Source organism: Capricornis sumatraensis, chromosome 17, assembly GCF_032405125.1.
Source record: "Capricornis sumatraensis isolate serow.1 chromosome 17, serow.2, whole genome shotgun sequence".
NCBI classification, from domain to species: domain Eukaryota; kingdom Metazoa; phylum Chordata; class Mammalia; order Artiodactyla; family Bovidae; genus Capricornis; species Capricornis sumatraensis.
Window position 1 is genome coordinate 72,820,341 of NC_091085.1, and position 20,916 is coordinate 72,841,256.

Consider the following 20,916-nt stretch of genomic DNA (forward strand, 5'->3'; position numbering starts at 1 on the left):
AGGATTTTGAGTAGAGGAGTGAAATGAAATTTTAAAGATGATTTGCACCCCCCCAAAATGAAGTCTTTCTAAACTCCGGTCCCATAATATGCAGCATAGAAAGTGGGTTCTCTGGTCAAATATGTTTGGGAGACACTATACCCAGGCTCTATCTTGGTATCAAGGCACATTCACTGGCAAAGGCACTGACAAGTCCTGCAAGGGAAGAAAATGTTTAATTTTCATTTAAATTTTCCAAGCCCGTTTGACCATAGACTATACATAGATTTAAGATACAACTCTTCACTATTTCAGACATTCTAGAGAACATAGCTAGAAAACTGCTATCTTGGGAAGAGTCATTGACTGTAGAGATTTTGAGATCCTGAGGATTTGCCCTGGAGCAACCTTTGTTGCCAAAGGCTTCAATTCTCCTAAAGAAGAGTCCTGGGAATGGCCCCAAAGACACAATAAAGTCAAGAGGGATTAGAAGATTGTGAAGAGGCCCTTGGCCTCTACCCCAGCCCCCTCCTTATCTGAATCACAGTGGACACAAGGCAGAATAAACCGACTGAGACTCCAACATTTCTACATTTTGATGACATTAGAAATTCATATGATAAACCCTTTATATGGGTCATGGTAAAAAAAAAAAACTTGAAAAATTAAAAATGCCTAGTTATGATTCCATCCATAAAAGTAAGTGATCCAATTTATGTTCTGGTTCCTTCCACATCTTTGCATAATTTCTTTAAAACTGCCACTAGCGAAGAGTCAAGTGCCAAAGGGTTTTAATAACACTAAGAATGTCAACATGTCTGATACCTTTCAGTTTTCAGGGTGCTTCATCTTTTCAAAGCCCCCCTGGAAGACAGATAGGAAAGACTTTGTGACCCCTCCTTTCAGGACTGTGGAAAGTGAGGTCCTAGATGGGTTGAGACTTGTGTAACCTCAGTGGATGGGAAATTGGGGACTGGAAGGTGGGACTCCTCTAACTGCACACACAGTGTCCTCAGGAGGCAAGAGTCAGTGGCAGAGCCTGGTAGTGGTCCAACACTTGGTCGTCTGACCTGCATACCTGCACACTATACCCTTGGCCTCTAATCCCCACGCTCTTGTACCCATTTTACAGATGAAGAATCTGAGGCTCGGTGGGGTAAAATGTTTTTGTCCAAAGTCCCACAGCTCAGAATTTAAAGGTGGGACTGTGATTACATGTGTATTTGTGTGTGTGTGTGTGTGTGTATCAGTGTTTCAAGAATGTTATTAGCCCAATCATCCAACTTCTTAGTGAGTAATAAATACTGCTACTGCTAAGTCGCTTGAGTCGTGTCCGACTGTTTGCGACCCCATGGACACCCTGCTTGGCTCCTCTGTCCATGAGATTCTCCAGGCAAGAATCCTGGAATGGGTTGCCATTTCCTCCTCCAGGGGATCTTTCCAACCCAGGGATTGAACCCACATCGCTCTCGTCTCCTGTATTGCAGGCAGATTCTTTACTGCTAAGCCACTGGGGAAGCCCACATTAGTAATAAATAATTGGTATCTATTAATTCAGTGGGTCATTACATTATACACAGCATCTTCCTTACAAGCTCAGAATCCATGCATGAGTCTAGGATAAGCATTGTACAGAAAGGGAGACAAATTTGGTGAGATGATGCAGAGTATCCTGGTGAGTATGGGGTGAAGTCGGGGTGTGAGTCAGGGAATGCGGTCCCAGAGCGGGCGCTCACAGCACACGCCTCCTGCTGCTGCGTGTCAGTGGCCCCTGGAGACCTCTCATTGACCCCCATCTCCTTCCGCACTGCCAGGATGATGGTTTACAGCGGGTTGACCAACAAGTCCACTCTTCTCTACGACTCCTTCCAAACCGAGAATGTCCCCTTCGAGGGCCTGCTGAGCGACGGCCACACCATCCGCATCGAATTCACGTCCCACCAGCCGCCGGCGGCCTCAGCCTTCAACATCCGATTTGAGGGTGAGGGTCCTGGGGAGCGGCTCCCTCTGCTGGGTTGTCGCTGTGGGATTGAGGGAAGCATGGCAGGGCTGGGTCTTGGGAGGCAGAAATGTGACCTGTTAAGACTGGAGAAGAGGCCGTGGCTAGACTGCCCCTTGGACCCCCAAAGGCTGCCTCTTTGGGGCTGGGGAGGCAACGGTCCTTGTTCGCATTTCAGATATGAAAATAAAGAGGTAGAGAGGCCAGGTGAATGGCCAAGGGCCCTCAGCAGGTCAGCAGGAGCTGAAGTGGGGGGTCTGGTACCCGTTTTCCATGGGGCTTCCCTAGCAGCAGGAGGGGCGCCTGCTTTTGTGGCACAGCCCCGCGCGCCTCCCCCGACTCGCGTGAGCAGCTGCCCTCTTGTGTTCTGGCCCAGCCTTTGAGAAAGGCCACTGCTACGAGCCCTACATTCAGAACGGGAACTTCACCACGTCCGACCCGACCTATAACATCGGGACCATAGTGGAGTTTACCTGCGACCCCGGCCACTCTCTGGAGCAGGGCCCGGCCATCATTGAGTGCATCAACGTGCGAGACCCGTACTGGAACGACACGGAGCCCCTGTGCAGAGGTGAGTGGGTCACAGCCCTCCCTCCAGGGTGTCCCAGGGCCCTCCACTCCTTCAGATGAAGAGATCCAGCTTGTGTACCGATTCTAGGATTAGAACCCTTTCCAGGGCTCACTCTTCTTTGGGTCAGGTTTGCTGCTGATCCTTGAGAAAATTACAAAATGGATAAAATTGAAAAGGGGCCCCTTCCTCCAGATACAAGGCCCCATCATGCACAGCTTGGTGAGATGATCTCTGCATGGAGTTCAGTTCCTACATACGCTGTGCAGACTTGTGCAGTGCACAGCCCACCCAACAGCACATGGCAACCCTGAGTCTAATGAATGATAATGATGATAATAATAGTTGTTAAGAGGAGTGCAAAAAAAAAAAAACTGTGTTGCAGGCACTCTGAGCATTATATGATTTAATCCTCACCACAATCCTGTCTTGTTCAGTTGCTAAGTCATGTCTGATTCTTTGTGACTCCATGGACTGTTTGTTACCCACCGGACTCCTCTATCCATGGGATTTCCCAGGCAAAAATACTGGAGTGGGTTGCCCTTTCCTCTTCCAGAGGATCTTCCCAACTCAAGGACTGAACTCTCCTGCATTGGCAGGAGGATTCTTTACTGCTGAGCCACTGGAGAAGCCCAGTACCTGAGGAGCATATTATTATTGATCCCAGGTACAGACAAAGAAATAGCAGCTGTGATGTGACATGCCTCAGAAGACTGAGGGTAATTGGCAGAAGCAGGCATGGAACTCTGGTCTCTCTGTTCTTCGAAAGCTGTGCTCTTTTCCCCTTTGGACAGTGTTAGCTCTGTGGAACCCTCAGCTATGTGGACACCCAATGGCCTGCCCTCCCCGCTGAGCCACTCCAAGCCTGAACTCATGTGGGGAGTGTGGAATAATGAACAGAGCCCTGGCTCCTGGCAGCCGCTGCTCAGATGGCAGTTGGCGTGAAGTCATAGCCTTGCCGTGGTGAGGGATTGATCCCTGTATTAAATGTGCTGGTTTAACAGAGCGGAATTTATTGGTGCTTTGGCCTCTGCCACATTGAGAACTTTCCAAAGCGGCAAACACAGAGTGAAATTTAAAGGGCTAAGTGCGACCACACATCTCCACTTCCAGTTCGGAGCCAGGGCCCTCCACAGTAACCTTAACTAAGAATTACTGAATGCTTACCTTGTGCCTGGCACTGTGCCGTGTCTGACATCCATGAGCTCAGTTAAGCCTCAGAATTATCCAGTGAAGCCTGCACTGGTGTTTCTCCCTGCTGTCCAGAGGGAGACAGCTGAGGCTCCAAGAACTTACATGCCTTGTCAACAGATCCTTCGGTGGCCAAGGCAAGACTCGAACTCAGGTCCACGTGATTCAAATGCACCAGCTCTTGGTCACTACACCCCCTGCTCAAGGGGGAGTCTGTTGAAGAGTTCCTTGAAACCTTGGGCTCTGTCCTTGGTCCTGAAAGACCGACCGCCATCCCTTAGTATCCGCAAGGGACTGGTTCCAGAACCAGCGCTACCCCCTACCCCAATATAAAAATGTATGGATGCTCAAGTCCTTATATAAAAAGGCACAGTCTCTTATACACTTTAAATCATTTCTAGATTACTTATAATACAAAGTAAATACTAGTAAACAATTGCAAACACCATGTAAATGATACAGGAATGTCCTAAATGCAATGTAAATGCTATGTGAACAGTTGCTGGTGAGTGGCAAATTCAAGGTTTGGTTTCTGAAACTTTCTGGAATTTTTTCAGACTTTGCTTCTCAGTTGGTTGAATCCCAGGGTTGCAGAACCCTCAGTACAATGTCCTTATACTGCCTTTGCCAGCCTTCAGCTGGAGGAGACAGGTGGCGGTCTGAATTTAATCCTTCCACACATGTATGGATTGTCTGGTCTCATAGCCCACACTCCTCGCTGTTATGCCATATCTGTTTCCTTCTGCATCATGTCTGTCTGTCTGTGCCTTTTACAGCCATGTGTGGTGGGGAGCTGTCTGCCGTGGCCGGGGTGGTGCTGTCACCAAACTGGCCGGAGCCCTACGTGGAAGGTGAAGACTGTATCTGGAAGATCCATGTCAGCGAGGAGAAGCGGATCTTCTTAGACATCCAGTTGTGAGTGTTTCTGATGGGTGGACCCCCAGGTCTAGCCAGTTGGGGAAGAAATTGCTCCTGCTTGATTGTTTCGACCACTATTAAGCAAGCACCTCCTGTGTGTCAGGGGCTGTGCAAATAACTGGCGTCCCTATGGTGGGGAAACAACATACACCCAGAAAGAGCCCCTGTCCTCAGGAAATTCAGTCTGCTCAGGAAGCATGCACTAAATGAGGAGATGCATCAATGTAACTTTGTAAATGGACCTTTGTAAGGAAAGGCACCTGATGCTATGCGATTCTATAATGGAGATCTGACGTCAAGAGGAAGGTCAGAGAAGCTTTTCCTGGAGGATCTGAGAAAGCTCAGAATGTAAAGATGAATTGGAGTGAACATATTCAAAAGGAACAGAATCCCCTGAAGGCCCTGTGCCAGGGCAAGGACAGCATTTTCAGAGGCCCAGATGGCCAGGATGGTCAGGAGGAGGAGGGAGTCTAACACACACAGCAGTTTGTTTTCCCGTCTGATCACTCAACTAGAGCAGAAGGTCCTTGCAGTCAGGACCTGGTCTGATTCATCTCTCTTCCGGCATCTTACACAGAGCCTGACACACAGCAGATGCTCAGACAGTGACTGCCGAATGAAAAAGACATGTTATAGCGAATAGACTTTCCCTGGCTGTGTGTCTGTTTTCCAATACTCAGTGAGGGAACCTATTAGATGCTCCATCCAGAACTTGCCCTCTCTAAGCCCGCAGGGATCGGGAGAAGGGTACAGAGACAGACAGTGGTGTCTAGAAAAGCAGAAGAAAGGGCTTGCCAGCAGACTCAGACACATGGTTGGGTGCCAAGTTTGGGAGGGCCTCTCTGGATGCAGACAGGACCTCTGGGGGTCAGCTGTCCCCACAAGCCTGAAGTAGAACCCACTTGACTGGGAAGCAGAACTCTGGGGTTGCCTGGCTTTGCAGAGGAGCCTGGCAAAAGGAAGATGATTTGCAAGACTATGAGTGACTGTCTTTGGAGCAGTCCCTTGGAGGCAGGAGTGTCCTCAGAGGCTGCCCTGAGTCATAGATTTGCACAGTTGCCTTTGGTGGCCTTGGGGTCGGGCCAACCTGTGTCTCGTCTCCTCCACCTCCAGCTGTGAGACTCTGGACTTCTCTCTGGGCCTTGGCTTTTCTCGTCTATAATGAGATTCCTGGAACATGGGTGTTTTGTGGCTACTGGAGGCAGGAGTTAAGCCTCCCTTGCCCAGTGCCTCCCTCCCTCCTCAATGATAAGTCACCCCTTTCTCCCATTCTTAGCTGTCTGACTTCTAGAGCCTGGAATGAAGTGTTCATTCATTCAAGACATGTTTTCTGAGTATCTGCTATGAGCCAAGCACTGAAAAGGCTCTGATAGTTGCCAACTCAGCAGTAAAGCTTATATTGGAAAAGAGTGGGTTGACTGGTCTCTATAAACTCTGGGGGGAAAAAAATTGCTGTGCACTTACTGTGTGGCAGCACTAGGCTAGGCACTGGAGATACAGTTGTGAGAAAGGTGGAACAGTCTCCGCTCTTACTGTCTAGTGAATGAGGACATGAAACTTTGTGCAGTGTGATAAGAGCAATGATGGGGAGAGCAGGCATCTGTGTGAAATCATGGAGGGCTTCCAGGAGGTAGTGACTTCTGGGATGGGATGAAAGAAGATACGCAAGTCATGAAGAGAAATGAAGAGGGTCCAGACAGTGAGTTCAGCATGTGCAAAGTCTGGAAATGAGAGAGAAAGTGGCCCACTTAGTGGCTAAACGGGAGTTCAGTGTGTCTGGAGTGTGGAGGCTGGGTAGGGGTTACATGTATCGTTTCACATGCTTTTCCATTATGGTTTATCGCAGGATATTGAATACAGTTCCGTGTGCTCTACCATGAGCCCTTGTTTCTTATCCATCCTGTGTATAACAGTTTGCATCTGCTAATCCCGAACTCCCGACCCTTCCCTCCCCCACCCCCTTCGCCCTCGGGAGCCGGAAGTCTGTTCTCTGTGTGCCTGCTTCTTCCTTGATGCGTTTGTTTGGGTCGTGTTTTAGATCCCACATAGAAGTGATGTCGTATGATGTTTGCCTTTGACTTGCTTCACTTACCGTGGCCATCTCTGGGTCTAGCTGGGTCACTGCGGGTGGCGGCATGTCGTTCCTGATCGTGGCTGAGGAGCGTTGCCGCGTGTATGTGCACCACCTCTTCTTTATCCGTTCACCTGTTGAAAGACATTCACGTTGCTTCCATGTCTTGGCTGCTGTGAACGCTGCTGCAGTGAGCATTGGGGTGCATTTATCTCTTCAAATTATGTCGATAGGTTTGTCAGGCTGTGTGCCCGAAGTAAGGTTGCTGGATCGTATGGCAGCTGTAGCTTCAGTGCTAAGAGGAGCCTCCATTCTGCTCCCCGCGGGACTCACCAGTTTACATCGCCACCAACAGTGTAGGAGCACTCCCTCTTCCCCACACCCTCTCCAGCATTTGTTATTTCTAGACATTTTAACGACGCCATTCTGACCAGTGTGAGGTAATACCTCATGGTAGTTTTGATTTGCATTTCTCTAATATAAATTCAATTTTTTAGAAATAATGCCCCCTCTTTATAAGAAGTATCTCCCTACCAGATTCGGACTTGAGGAACTACAAGTCTAGAGAGTGGTTAAGGTCGTTTCTCATGGAGGTGGTGAGGAAAGCTATTTTTCATCATTGAGTACTTACTGTCTGCAAGGTTATTCTCAAGGGTTAATTAATTTGCTCCTCCAAGTAATCCTAGGTGGAATATCCAGCTATTATATAGCTCACCTTATTTCCACCTGCTTTCTCACCTCTTTACTTCGATGTCCAAGAGGCATCTCCAGTGAAGTCCCCAGACTTCAACCCCTTGATTCCCTTTCTCCAAACCTGTTTCGACTCATCTTCGCATCTCAGAAGGGAGTCGTCCATCCTGCTAGCTGCTCAGACCCGAAAGACATGGGGTTATTCTAGAGCAGGAGGATGCTGGTCAAGGTTCCACAGTGGCTTTTCTTGGCTGGTGGGCTGGGGAGCAGCTCCCCAATGTGCAGCATTTGCCAATTTCCTCGATGTAAATACTTACGCTGTGAAACCAGTTTCAAGCAATCGACACAACATCAACACGCTCACCAAATGCCTGGACCCTTAACAATCAGCTCGTATGACCCAGAAGGAGCCACTGGTTCCAGCACACTGCCTGTGAACTGTAACAGGCAGAAGATAGGCAAAGATGGAGGGAACAGTGTTCCAGCCAAAAGGAACAGCATGTGCTAAGGTCCAGAAGCAGGAAGCGTGACTCTCTTATTATTCATCCATAACATGGAACATATGCTGAGCGTTTACTGCATCCCAGGCATTCACATCCCTTGTGAACAAACGCAGGCAGCAAGTCTGGTGGTTATCTCCACTTTACAGATGAATAAACTCATAGAAGTAGAGGGCTTCCCAGGTGGCTCAGTGGTAAAGAATCCTCCTGCTGATGCAGGAAATGTGGGTTCAGTCCCTGGATCGGGAAGCTCTCCTAGAGAAGGCAGTGGCAACCCACTCCAGTATTCTTGCCTGGCAAATCCCATGGACAGAGGAGCCCGGCAGGCTACAGTCCATGGGGTTCACAAAGAGTCAGACACGATGGAGCGACTTAACACACACACGTGCATAGAAGTAGAACGGTGACTGTGATCACATGGCTGGGATTCAAACTCTGCTTGCCATGTCTCCAGGGCCTGGGGTCTTCGCCAGCCTGTGAGAGGACCTAGCCTGTTTGTCTGGAGCTCAGAGATAGAGGGGGCACGACACCAATGAGGAAGCCGTGGGATCAGGCAGGGCCTTGAAGGCCACATCAGGGAGTCTGGACGTGCCCAAACCAGGCAGCAAGGGAAGGGGTTCAGGCAGCTAACAGGATTAAAGCATGGCAAGAGGGAGCTGAGCCCTCGGGGTCACCAGCCCGGGTCTCTCCATGGCAAACCCCAGCACACACTTGGCAGAGCAGTATCTGGGCCTGGCGCCCGCTTCCTCCCACGGAGGGAGAGAAAATAGCATCTCACTAGCGAGGAAGCCACGCAGCCCAGGAGCTGCTGGCTTTAATTTATCTTGCTTGGTTTCCGCTGACAGTTTTAGTAAACCAATTTGGCTTTGATAGTAAAAATAATTCCATCCTCAGGGCCCCTCACGTGGCCTAAGTGTTTGCAATTGTTATTTATCACATCGGGGAAGGGGAAGGAGTTTGCGCTGCTGGACCAGCTGGGTAGGTGGCCTGTAGTAGGTGCTGGAATGTTTGCTGAGTCATGAGGCCCTCAGCCACCTGTGGCCCGCGAGAGGAGACTCTTCTCCCTCTTGTCTTCTGGGCCCATCTCTTGATGCTGTGGGCATTAGGATAGCGGCTCTAATTAGTCATCATTTATGAAAGACCTACTGCGTGCCGGGCCCTGAGCTGCATCATTCATCCCAGAGAGCGATAATGAACGTGAACATTATTACATGGAGATAATAATTACATAATTTAGTGCTAATGTGAGCAGAGATAATTGCAGAGGGGTAATTACCCAAATTTAGAGATAACGTACGCAGAGCACATCACATGGGGCCCGGCATGTAGTTGGCGCTTCGTAAATGAGGACTCGGAGAAGGCAATGGCACCCCACTCCAGTACTCTTGCCTGGAAAATCCCATGGATAGAGGAGCCTGGTGGGCTGCAGTCCATGGGGTCACGAAGAGTCGGACATGACTGAGCGACTTCACTTTCACTTTCCACTTTCATTCATTGGAGAAGGAAATGGCAACCCACTCCAGTGTTCTTGCCTGGCAAATCCCATGGACAGAGGAGCCTGGTGGGCTGCAGTCCATGGGGTCACGAAGAATCGGACATGACTGAGCGACTTCACTTTCACTTTCCACTTTCATTCATTGGAGAAGGCAATGGCACCCCACTCCAGTACTCTTGCCTGGCAAATCCCATGGACAGAGGAGCCTGGTGGGCTGCAGTCCATGGGGTCACGAAGAGTCGGACATGACTGAGCGACTTCACTTTCACTTTCCACTTTCATTCATTGGAGAAGGAAATGGCAACCCACTCCAGTGTTCTTGCCTGGAGAATCCCAGGGACGGCGGAGCCTGGTGGACTGCTGTCTCTAGGGTCGCACAGAGTCGGACACGACTGAAGCGACTCAGCAGCAGCAGCAGCAGCAAATGAGGACTGCAGGTGCCAGGGATCCTCGTGAGTCCGTCTTGATCCCCACTGCTTCGTGGATTTGGGAATGACACCACAGAGAGTGAAGCGGCTGCCTCAGGTCACAGCTAGGGAAGGACAGAGCCAGGGTTGGTGTGCACACCGTAGCCTCCACTTGCATTGACTTGAACAGCCTTTTGGGGGCATCAGCTATATGTCTCAGTGATGAAGCCAGAAGGCTCCCAGGCCTCCAACAACTCACAGGTCAGGAAGGGAAGTAGGACCATAAACAGACAACCCCGCGGAATACAGGCACAGTGCTGTGGCTGGAGGGGGTGGGTTGGGGCACTGGGGTTATGGAAATGTCACAGAGAGGGTGGCCTCCAAGCAGGATTCTGAGGAGTGTCCTTTGGTCAAACTGTAATGGCAGAAGGGCATTGCCCGAGCGGCCCCTGTGAACAAAGGACTCAAGCAGTGTTACAGGATGCCCTGAACTGCAGCAGTTACCCTGTTCAGTTCATTTCAGTTCAGTTCAGTTCGGTGGCTCAGTCCTGTCCGACTCTGTGACCCCATAGACTGCAGCAAGCTAGGCTTCCCAGTCCACCACCAACTCCCAGAGCTTGCTCAAACTCATGTCCATTGAGTCAGTGATACCATCCAAGCTTCTCATCTTCTGTCGTCCGCTTCTCCTCCTACCTTCAATCTTCCCCAGCATCAGGGTCTTTTCCAATGAGTTGGCTCTTTGCATCGGGTGGCCAAACTATTGGAGCTTCAGTTTCAGTATCAGTCCTTCTAATGAACACCCAGGACTGATTTCCTTTAGGATGGAGTGGTTGGATATCTTTGCAGTCCAAGGGACTCTGAAGAGTCTTCTCCAACACCGCAGTTCAAAAGCATCAATTCATCAGTGCTCAGCCTCCTTTATGGTCCAACTCTCGTATCCATACATGACTATTGGAAAAACCATAGCTTTGACTGTTTGGACCTTTGTCGGTAAAGTAATGTCTCTGCTTTTTAATATGCTATCTAGCTTGGTCATAGCTTTTCTTCCAAGGAGCAGCAGTAATTAGAACCCTCTAATTGTGTTGTCAGTATCATAGGTAAGAAGGTGGGTGAGATGAGTCAGGAGCCCCCAGACTGTACCTCCTTCACACCCAAAATACCTAGTCCCTGACCCACCTTGTACTTCCCAGTTCCGTCAGGAATCCGCTGCTTACCCTAAAGTGCGTCTGGATGTGAATCTTTTAAATCCTTCAGAATTTTTTTTTAATATATTTATTTATTTATTTGGCTGTGCCAGGGTCTTAGTTGCAGTACACAGGATCTTTGGTCGTCTTTGCAACACATAGGGTCTTACCACAGCTAAGAGACCTAGTTCGCTGAGCGGGGATTGGACCCTGGCCCCCTGTGTTGGGAGCATACAGCCTCAGTGACTGGACCAGCATGGAAGTCCCTGAATCCTCTCTCTTCTTTTTCCTTCTTGCTCTCTCAAAACGTAAAGCATAAAACAGGGAATAAAGAAACTAAGGCGTGCTTGGAGAAGAGGCTCGAGGATGGAATACCTGGCAGGAGGCCCAGAGAGGGAAGGTGGCTTGCCCAGCACTACACAGCAAGTTAGAGTTAGGCCCTGAAAGACAGCCTGAGCGTGGCTGCAAGAGCTGAGCCCTGGGGCCACAAGCTTGGAGGTGCCGCCTGCCAGACACGAAGCTTCTAGAGTCAAAGAGTTGTTGTTCAGTAGCTAAGTCGTGTCTGACTCTTCAGGACCCCATGGACTGCAGCACACCAGGCTTCCCTGTCCTTCATTATCTCCTGGAGTTTGCTCAGACTCATATCCATTGAGTCAGTGATGCCATCCAACCATTTCATCCTCTATCTCACCCTTTCCCAGCATCAGAGTATTTCCCAGTGAGTTGGCTCTTTGCATCAGGTGGCCAAAGTATTAGAGCTTCAGCATCAGTCCTTCCAGTGAATTTTGAGGGTTGATTTCCTTTAGGATGGACTGGTTGGATCTTCTTGCAGTCCAAGGGACTCTCAAGAGTCTTCTCCAGCACCACAGTGTGAAAGCATCAATTTTTTGGTGCTCAGCCTTCTTTATGGTCCAACTCTCACATGCATATATGACTATTGGAAAAACAGTAGCTTATACTATATGGATCTTTGTTGGCAAAGTGATGTCTCTGCTTTTTAATACTCCATCTAGGTTTGTCACAGCTTTTCCTCCAGGGAGCAAGTGTCTTTTAATTTTGTGGCTACAGTCACCATCCGAAGTGATTTTGGAGCCCAAGAAAGTAAGATCTGCCAGCGCGTCTACATTTCCCCATCTGTTTGCCATGAAGTGAGGGGGCCAGATGCCATGATCTTCATTTTTTGAAGTTTGAGTTTGAAGCCAGCTTTTTCACTCTCCTCTTTAACCCTCATCAAGAGGTTCTTAATTCCTCTTCACTTTCTGCCATTAGAGTGGGTATCACCTCTTTTAGGGTCAGAGGGAGTTCCTTTCAACCCTGACTCTGCTGCTTACAGACTCTGCATTTTCAGGAAGGTGACAGAAGGTGGCTGCCTTGCAATGGGATATTTTGTTTATATCCCCAGGGCCTGGCACACAGTAAGTGCTCAATAAATATCTGTTGAATAAAAGAGAGAGAGATCTTGAGTGTGTATGTTTATTAAACAACATGTAAAGTTCTCAGTAAGGTTTCTGGCATCAAACTGGCAAATAGTCGTCCCTACTATATGCCAGACTTTATGGCAGACACTTGGCAGGAATTATTTCATGAATGATGATGGCAGTTATCATTGGCGTCAAAATCAGTATCTAAATTCATTGAGCACTTCCTGTTTGCCAGCCACTAAGTGCCCTTCACGTCATTTACCTCTCACTTGAGAAACGTGTGTGATCGCGTTGTGATTGCCCCCATTTTACAGATGGGAAAACTCAAGAGGCTCAGAGAGGTGACGTCACTTGCCCACGGTCACACAGCTAGAAAGAAAACAAGCGGGATTTGAACCCAGGTCTCTGGGGCCAAAATCCAATATTATAACCGCACAGTAAATGGTAATGAGGTGTTCAGCAAAGGAGAAACCCCTTGACTCATTTCGCAGAAGGAAAAAGTGAGGCTCAAAGAGATGCCCTCCTCCCTTTTCCTGGACACCTACTTCATATATATATATCTGGAAAAATGAAATTTCAGCCTAGCTCCAGTTTGCTTTTCTTGGGTCCACAGTGGAGCACAGCCCCAAATCTCTCCCTGTTTATGGACCCCAGCACAATCCATCAGCCAAGAAATAAAAGAACCTAATAACAAACCCCAGTAACTATATGATTGATAGCTATGGAATATGTCTCTTCAGCTGCTGCCAACCCGTTCTGCGCTAAGTCAATTCCAAGCCCTAAAAATTAAGTGCCTGTCCAGGGGTACTCCTGTTCATCAAACAGATATAGCTTCTTTGCGCGGTGAGAACTCAGCCCAAAAGCCAAGCAAGAAGGGAGAGCTGAGAGTTGAGGGCAGGCACTTCCCTGCTGGTCCAGTGGTTAAGAATCCACACTGCAATATGAGGGACAGGGTTACGATCTCTGGTTGGGGAACTAAGATCCTAAGTGCCACCACTGCTGAGCGCAAGCACTCGAGCCTGCGCAGCACAACTAGAGAGCCCACACACAACTAAAGAGACCACACGCCACAACTAGAGAGACCACACACCACACCTAGAGAGTTCACACACCACGACTAAAGAGACCACAGCCACGACTCGAGAGCCCACAGCCACAACTAGAGAGCCCACACACCACAACTAGAGAGTCCACAGTCACAACTAGAGAGCCCACAGCCACAACTAGAGAGTCCACAGCCACAACTAGAGAGCCCACAGCGACAGCTAGAGAGACCATGTGCTGCAATGAAATATCCTGCTTGATGACACAAAGCTCCTGCATGCCACTAATATATATTTTTAAAGAGTTGAGGGCAGCCCCCAAGAAGCACAGACACTCAGTGTGTTAGTCGGTCAGTCGTCTCCGACTCTGCCACCCCGTGGACTGTAGCCCGCCAGGCTCCTCTGTCCATGGGATTCTCCAGGCAAGAACACTGGGGTGGATTGCCATTCCCTTCCCCAGGGGATCTTCCCGACCCAGGCATCGAACTAGGGTCTCCTGCATTGCAGGCAGATTGTCATCTGAACCACCAGGGAAGCCATGTCCACACAGCAAGCATAAATCATGAAGAGAAATCGCCACGATAGAAAGCAAGCCCTCCAGTCCAGTGTTGGAGAGAGAAGGGATTTTTTTCCAGAGCCAAACACTCTAGGGAATCTCGAGCAGCACAGTTCATAGAGGCCAAATTTCACCCTGTTTCACATGAGGAAACTGTGGCCCAGAGATGGGGAAAGACTGTTCCGAGATTGCCTTCTCAGTCAGCTATTGCCATATAACAAACCCCTCCAAATTCAGTGATAAGAAACAGCAAGTTTGTGTCATGAGTCTGCAGGTCAGCAAGGAGGGTTCTCCTGGTCTGAGCTGACTCCCTCCTGTGTCTGTGGGCAACTATGGACTAGGTAGGTGGCCCCATGGGTCCACGGCTGGCCTTACGTATTTGGGGTGGGCTGGCTGTCAGTCTAGGCAGCCGTAGCCTTGGATGGCTCACCTCTACTCTGTGGGTCTCTCATCGTCCAACAGCTGGCTTGGGCTCCTTCCTGTAGTGACTGGCCAGCATTCCACAGCCATGAGCAGAAGCATTCATGGCCTGTTGAGTGAGCCTAGACCAGGAATTGGTGTGACATTGTTGGTATCCTATGGCGAATCACAAAGCAAGGGCCAGACCAGATTCAGGGGATGGAGAAGTGGACTCCATCTCTTGGTGGCAGATGTTTGAGAGCCTCCCTACAAAGGGTCTGGACACAGAGGGGCCCCCATAGCTTTGAAATCATTTCTGCACTCAAGCTACCACACCCAACAAAGAGTAGGGGTGAAAACTCAGGTCTCCTGGTCCCAGTCCGAAGCTCCAAATGATATCCCTGTGCACAACTGTCCCTAGGAGATGACTATCATTGTCCCCATTTTACAGATGAAGAAACTGAGGCCCAGAGAAGTGAAATAACTTGCCTATATCCCACAGCTATAAATTCTACCCAGGGCTCAGTGCCTGGCATAAAGAATCAGAAAATGTTTCTTTCTCCACCTGATGCTTCTTAACATGTGGAAGGCACTCTCAAAAGATCCTGAGACTTTTTCAGGAAGAGGAAAAGGCTTTCTTTTTGCCTGTCATAGAGGATGGTGACTGCAGCCATGAAATTTAAAAATACATTTGCTCCTTGGAAGGAAAGCTATGACTAACCTAGATAGCATATTAAAAAGCAGAGACATCACTTTGCTGACAAATTCCATATAGTCAAAGCTATGGTTAAGCATATTCAAAAGCAGAGACATTACTTGGCCGACTAAGGTCCGTCTAATCAAGGCTATGGTTTTTACTGTGGTCATGTATGGATGTGAGAGTCGGACTGTGAAGAAGGCTGAGTGCCAAAGAATTGATGCTTTTGAACTGTGGTGTTGGAGAAGACTCTTGAGAGTCCCTTGGACTGCAAGGAGATCAGCCCTGGGATTTCTTTGGAAGGAATGATGCTAAAGCTGAAACTCCAGTACTTTGGCCACCTCATGCGAAGAGTTGACTCATTGGGAAAGACTCTGATGCTGGGAGGGATTGGGGGCAGGAGGAGAAGGGGACGACAGAGGATGAGATGGCTGGATGGCATCACTGACTCGATGGATGTGAGTCTGAGTGAACTCCGGGAGATGGTGATGGACAGGGAGGCCTAGCATGCTGCAGTTCATGGGGTGGCAAAGAGTTGGACACGACTGAGTGACTGAACTGAACTGAACTGAACTGATGGTTTTTCCAGTAGTCATGTACGGATGTGAGAGCTGGACCATAAAAAAGGCTGAGCACTGAAGAGTTGATGCTTTTGAACTATGGTGCGGAGAAGACTCTTGAGAGTTCCTTGAACTGCAAGGAGATCAAACCCATTGATCCTAAAGGGAATCAGCCCTGAATATTCATTGGAAGGACTGATGCTGAAGCTGAAGCTCCAATACCTTGACCACCTTATACAAAGAGCTGACTCATTGGCAAAGATCCTGATGCTGGGAAAGATTGAAGAAGGCAGGAGGAGAAGGGGACGACAGAGGATCACCAACTCAATGGACATGAGTTTGAGCAAACTCCGGGAGATAGTGAAGGACAGGGAAGCCTGTTGTGCTGCAGACCGTGGGATCGAAAAGAGTGAGACACAACTTAGCAACTGAACGACAACAACAGAGGAAGTTTTGAGTTCAGGTCCTAACTCTGCACCTCATTGGCTCTGTGACCTTGGATGAATCACTTTACTTCTGTGAGCTTCAGTTCCCTGTCTTTAAAAGGAGGATGATAATAATAAAGTCCCCACCTCTTAGAGTTCCTGGGAAGGTGGAACTCCTGGCAAGGGCCTGACACCATGCACACACTCAGTAGTCCACTTGGCAGCTGTGATGATGATGACGATTAACTCCTTCCATGATGTGTATACAAATTGAGCTCTATTATACAACTATACACACACACACACACACACACACACACATGTTGCCCCCAACTTCGGGCACTGAGGGATGAAGAAGCTTCATCCTAGGGCACTCCCCAGACGTCCTGCCTGGCTGATCACTCCCCTTCCCCCGTTGTTGGTGTGAGTGGTAACTGGGAAACGCAGTCCTAGGACAGGTCCTCCCCAGCACATGCCCTTTTCCACTCCTCGGCTGTGCCAGCTCTTCGCAGCCTTGGCATCTGCAGCCGTGGGACCACCCACCACCACCCCCCATCTCAAGCCTGGCCCCTGCCTTGCTGGTGCTCACCTAGGAGCCCACGGCATTCAGATGGAGTTAGATCTGACGTCCCACGAGCCGCACCGCTTGTCTGATGTGCAGTGACCCTGGCACTTCCTCTCCAGCCGGTGCTCGGTGAGGACCTACCACGTGCCTGGCATTGCATTAGCTTATCAGAGGCTTGGAGAAAGCACTCATTTACTGCACGCCAAACTCTTCAGAGTACATCACCTCTGTCAACTTAGTTAATTCTCTAAACAACCCACAAGTTCACATGGTGGGGTCTGGCAGCCAGGCAGGGGCAGAGGCTCCAAGCATGGTCCTGTGGCGGCCGGGGGGCCTCTGTGCAGCTACGTCACATCTCCAGGGGGAGCCCAGGGGAGCCCTCGAGGTTCCCAACGGTTGGCTTTTTCCTGGAGGACCATTCCTGCCCTCCCGGAGCCTGCCCTGGGTTGCACGGGATGTGTTTTGGCAGCTGAGACGAGCCATACCAGGCTGTACGAGGGGGTGTCTTCAAGAGGGTGTGTCATGATGGGGACTCAGTGACAGCAAACAGATCCAGCAGCTGTCAGCTCCCGCTGCGACAGCCTGGAGCATCTTCCTCCAGCACCATGGGGCCCAGGGCTGCGTCTCTCTGCACAGGAGTGTGTGTGTGTGCACGCATGTGTGCACTCACATACCATGCATGCACAACCACACAGATACATGCACACCCCACATGTCACACACGTACACAACACAAACATCACACACCACATACAGATCACAACGTGCACACCACACATATCACACATACCCCACACACACTACACATGCAACACACCACACACACTACACACATACCCCATACACACTACACACACACCACACACAGCACACCACACACACACAACACAACACACACACTACACACACTATACATACAACACGACACACAACACTACACAGACACCACACACACTACACACATACCCCACACACACTACACACACACCACATACAGCACACCACACACACAACACAACACAACACACTACACACACAACACACACAACACATACACTACACACATACCCACACACACATCACACACACACACCACACCACACACACAACACAACACACACACTACACAGACACCACACCCACTACACACACAATACACACAACACACCCCACACACTACACACATACCCCATACACACTACACACACACCACACACACCACACCACACACACTACACAAACACCACACACACACAACAGAACACACACACTACAGACACCACACACACTACACACCACACACACTACACACATACCCCACACACACTACACACACAAAACACACAACACAGACAACACAACACACACACCACAAGTCCCAACCCACCCTTAATTAAACTCTAACTTATGCTTTAATTATACTCTATCAATTTCAACTCTTTTACCCTGACTCAGAGGTCCTAAAATGAAGAAGGCCTCTGGTCCCACCCACTAACTATATAAATGTGGAGAAACTCCTGTCCAGAAAGAGGGAGCGATGTGGGCATCTGCACACAGGGAAGTCCGAGAAGGGCCACAAGGCCACCTCTGGCCACCCTTGGGTGTGGGAGACCCAAGCTTCACCAGCCTGTATTTGAATCCCTGAGTTCTCAGCCCCATCCCTTACCTGCTAGTGATGGAGAGGGCAGGGAAGATGGGGGCCCGGCCTCCTAGGGAGAAGGGAAGCATGAAGCAGAAGGGAATTGTGGCTGCTTAACAGTGGCCACACTGCCTTGCTTTTTGTTTTGTTTTTACAAGTGGTGCTTTCTGAGATTTTCATATAGAGAAACTGAGGCCCAGGCTGGGCAAGTGCCTTGTCCATAGTCACAAAGCAAAGAAGCAACGGGGGAGGGGGGTGCTCTCAATGATATCTCCTGACACCACAACCCTCTCCCCTTAGCAGGCTGTATAATTCATTACGAATATATTTTTTTCACAGACAAAAAGAAGCATGCTCTGTTAATTGAATTCCTGGCATTGATTATAATGTTTACAGCTTTCAACAATATTATCCCCATTTTACAGGTGAGGACACTGAGGATCAGTGAGATTAAGTCACTTTCTCAAGGTCGCCTAGCTAGAAACCAGCACACTGAGGACTTGAACCCAGAGTTCATTCTCTTCACACTGCCTCTCAAGATGGAGCAAAAAACGCCAGGGTGGTTACAGACTGATTTCTCTCTGCTTTCCCAGCAAGGCAGCTGAGAAGTGTGGGCTTTGCCGCTGGTCCGCAGCGCTGGGAGTGTTGTGCCGTGTTGTTGATCTTGCCAAAGCCTTGCCTGCCGTGTTGTGAATCGGCTCAGCCCAGGGATGTGGCAGGTTAGCCCGTGGGGTGATCCCAGAGGAAAGGCACGTTCAGTGAAGCGGGGGGGTGTCTTTCTTCTCCTTCTCATTGGCGATCCGAGGGGGAATTGGTCGAGGCAGGGAGAAAAGTGGAGGAAAAGGAGGAAAGAGAGGCAGAACAGAGGTGGGGTCTCACCCACATCGAAACCTCCAGGGCAGCAGCTGTCAGTCCCGGCTGCCAGCACAGCCTCCTGAGGAACTTCAGTGACACTGATGCCCGGGACCTGCGCCCCGAGATGCTGAGGGTCCCGTTGACCTGGAGTGCAGCCTGGACATCATTGGGAGTTTTTAAATCTCCCCAGAGATTCTGTTGTGTAGCCGGGACTGGGTGAAGGCCGGGTCTGAGCCCTACACAGACATGTTCTTGGTGAGCATCTGGAAGAGAAAGGAAGGAAAGAAAGCAGAGAAATGGGGAAGGACAGAGAAGGAAATGAGAAACCTGTTCACTTTTTATGCTTTCATGGGTCTTTTTAGGGAGCCAGAGAGATTGGTTTTCTCTGCCCTCCCCGGAGGTAACATGGTTTCTTGTCCCACCTGCTATTTTATCAAATTAAATTGAAACCAAATTAGCCCTGGGCCAAAGGGTCCCTCAGCAATTCCACGGTGCCAGAGAGCGCCTGGCACCGGCCGTGTGGCTTCGTGAAGGAGCCGAGGCCTTGGGATCCAGGCCTTTGTGGGCTCAGTTTTCTCCTCTGTGAAATGGGATTTCATTTTCTCGGGTCTCCTCACCATGTGGCTGAGGGGATATGAAGAGAGAATGGATACAAAAGAACTCTAAACAAGTCTTTTTCTTAAGGCCTTCAGAAAAAATATATGTGTTTTATAAAAGTTGTATTGCACTTACAACTGCATTTCTGGGTTCTGCTCCTCTTTCTTCCCTTATTTAAAGTCAACGGTATATTTGATCACCCATCTCTGTAGTCCGGTGGAGGTCCTGACTTGATTGCAAGGTGGTGTTTTCTTGAGAAAGTCATTGAATCCCTCTGAGCCTCAGTTTGCTCACCTGGAAAAAGCAGAAATAAATTCTCCATCATTCATCTGTGTACATGGCATTTACTTCACCTTTGTGAAGCCCTGAGTTTGGGCATGTCCCTTCAGGGAGCTCACAGCCTGTCATGAGAGCTAACATAGGCAGGTAGAGTCCCACGGTTCAGTGCTAGAATCACGCCTTCTAACTACACGGCTCTCCCGTATGGCCAGCTGTGTGAGCTTTAGCGTGTTTCTTCACCTCTGGGTGCCTCAGTTTGCTTATCTGTGAAATGGGTAAGAATAATGCTTCTTGGAGAGTTCACCTGAGGATAAAACAAAGGGGTGCGTGTGAAGTGCTAAGAACAGCTCCTGGCTCTGAGGAAGCCTTCTGAAAGCCTTGGCTAGCTATCATACGGCCATAAATGCAGGAGGGTGTAGGAAGTGCTGAGGGACCTATAAAATGACGTCAGGCAGAGAGGAGAGGCATTCCAGATTAGAGGACCAGCCTGGCTAAGGCAGGTCTTGAGGCTGCAAAGGATCTGGTGTCCAAAGATGTTTGAGACAGAAGAGGTGGGCTGCCTGCCCCTCCCCCGCCCCATGGACCCCTTGGAAGTCTTGGAAGGCTGAAAAACTTAGTGGAATTCTGTGGGCTAATTTTTGCTATTTCCACAGTCCAATTCTATTACCAGCTGCTTTTTATTTCCCTCCTTAAATTGGCTTGCCTTTTTCACTTGGCTTCCTCTAAGCAAGATAATGTCCATGAAATGAGAAATTTGATGTGCAAACTGTATATTTATATATTTTTCTAATTCATATTTAAATAAATACATAACCATTAGACATTTCCAAAGATGTTTGTCTACCGCAAATCGTCTTGTGAATACTACTCAGGAGAGG

At 49.3% G+C, this 20,916-nt stretch overlaps 1 protein-coding gene across 1 annotated transcript in view; it reads left to right on the forward strand.

Moving 5' to 3' along the window:
* Nucleotides 1–20,916, forward strand: part of SEZ6L (seizure related 6 homolog like) — a 73,575-nt gene that overhangs the window by 20,862 nt on the left and 31,797 nt on the right. Inside the window, exons 7-9 of the mRNA XM_068989627.1 lie at nt 1,794–1,960; nt 2,355–2,549; nt 4,514–4,652. Coding sequence (XP_068845728.1) covers nt 1,794–1,960; nt 2,355–2,549; nt 4,514–4,652 — 501 coding nt within the window. The remainder of the gene's footprint in view (nt 1–1,793; nt 1,961–2,354; nt 2,550–4,513; nt 4,653–20,916) is intronic.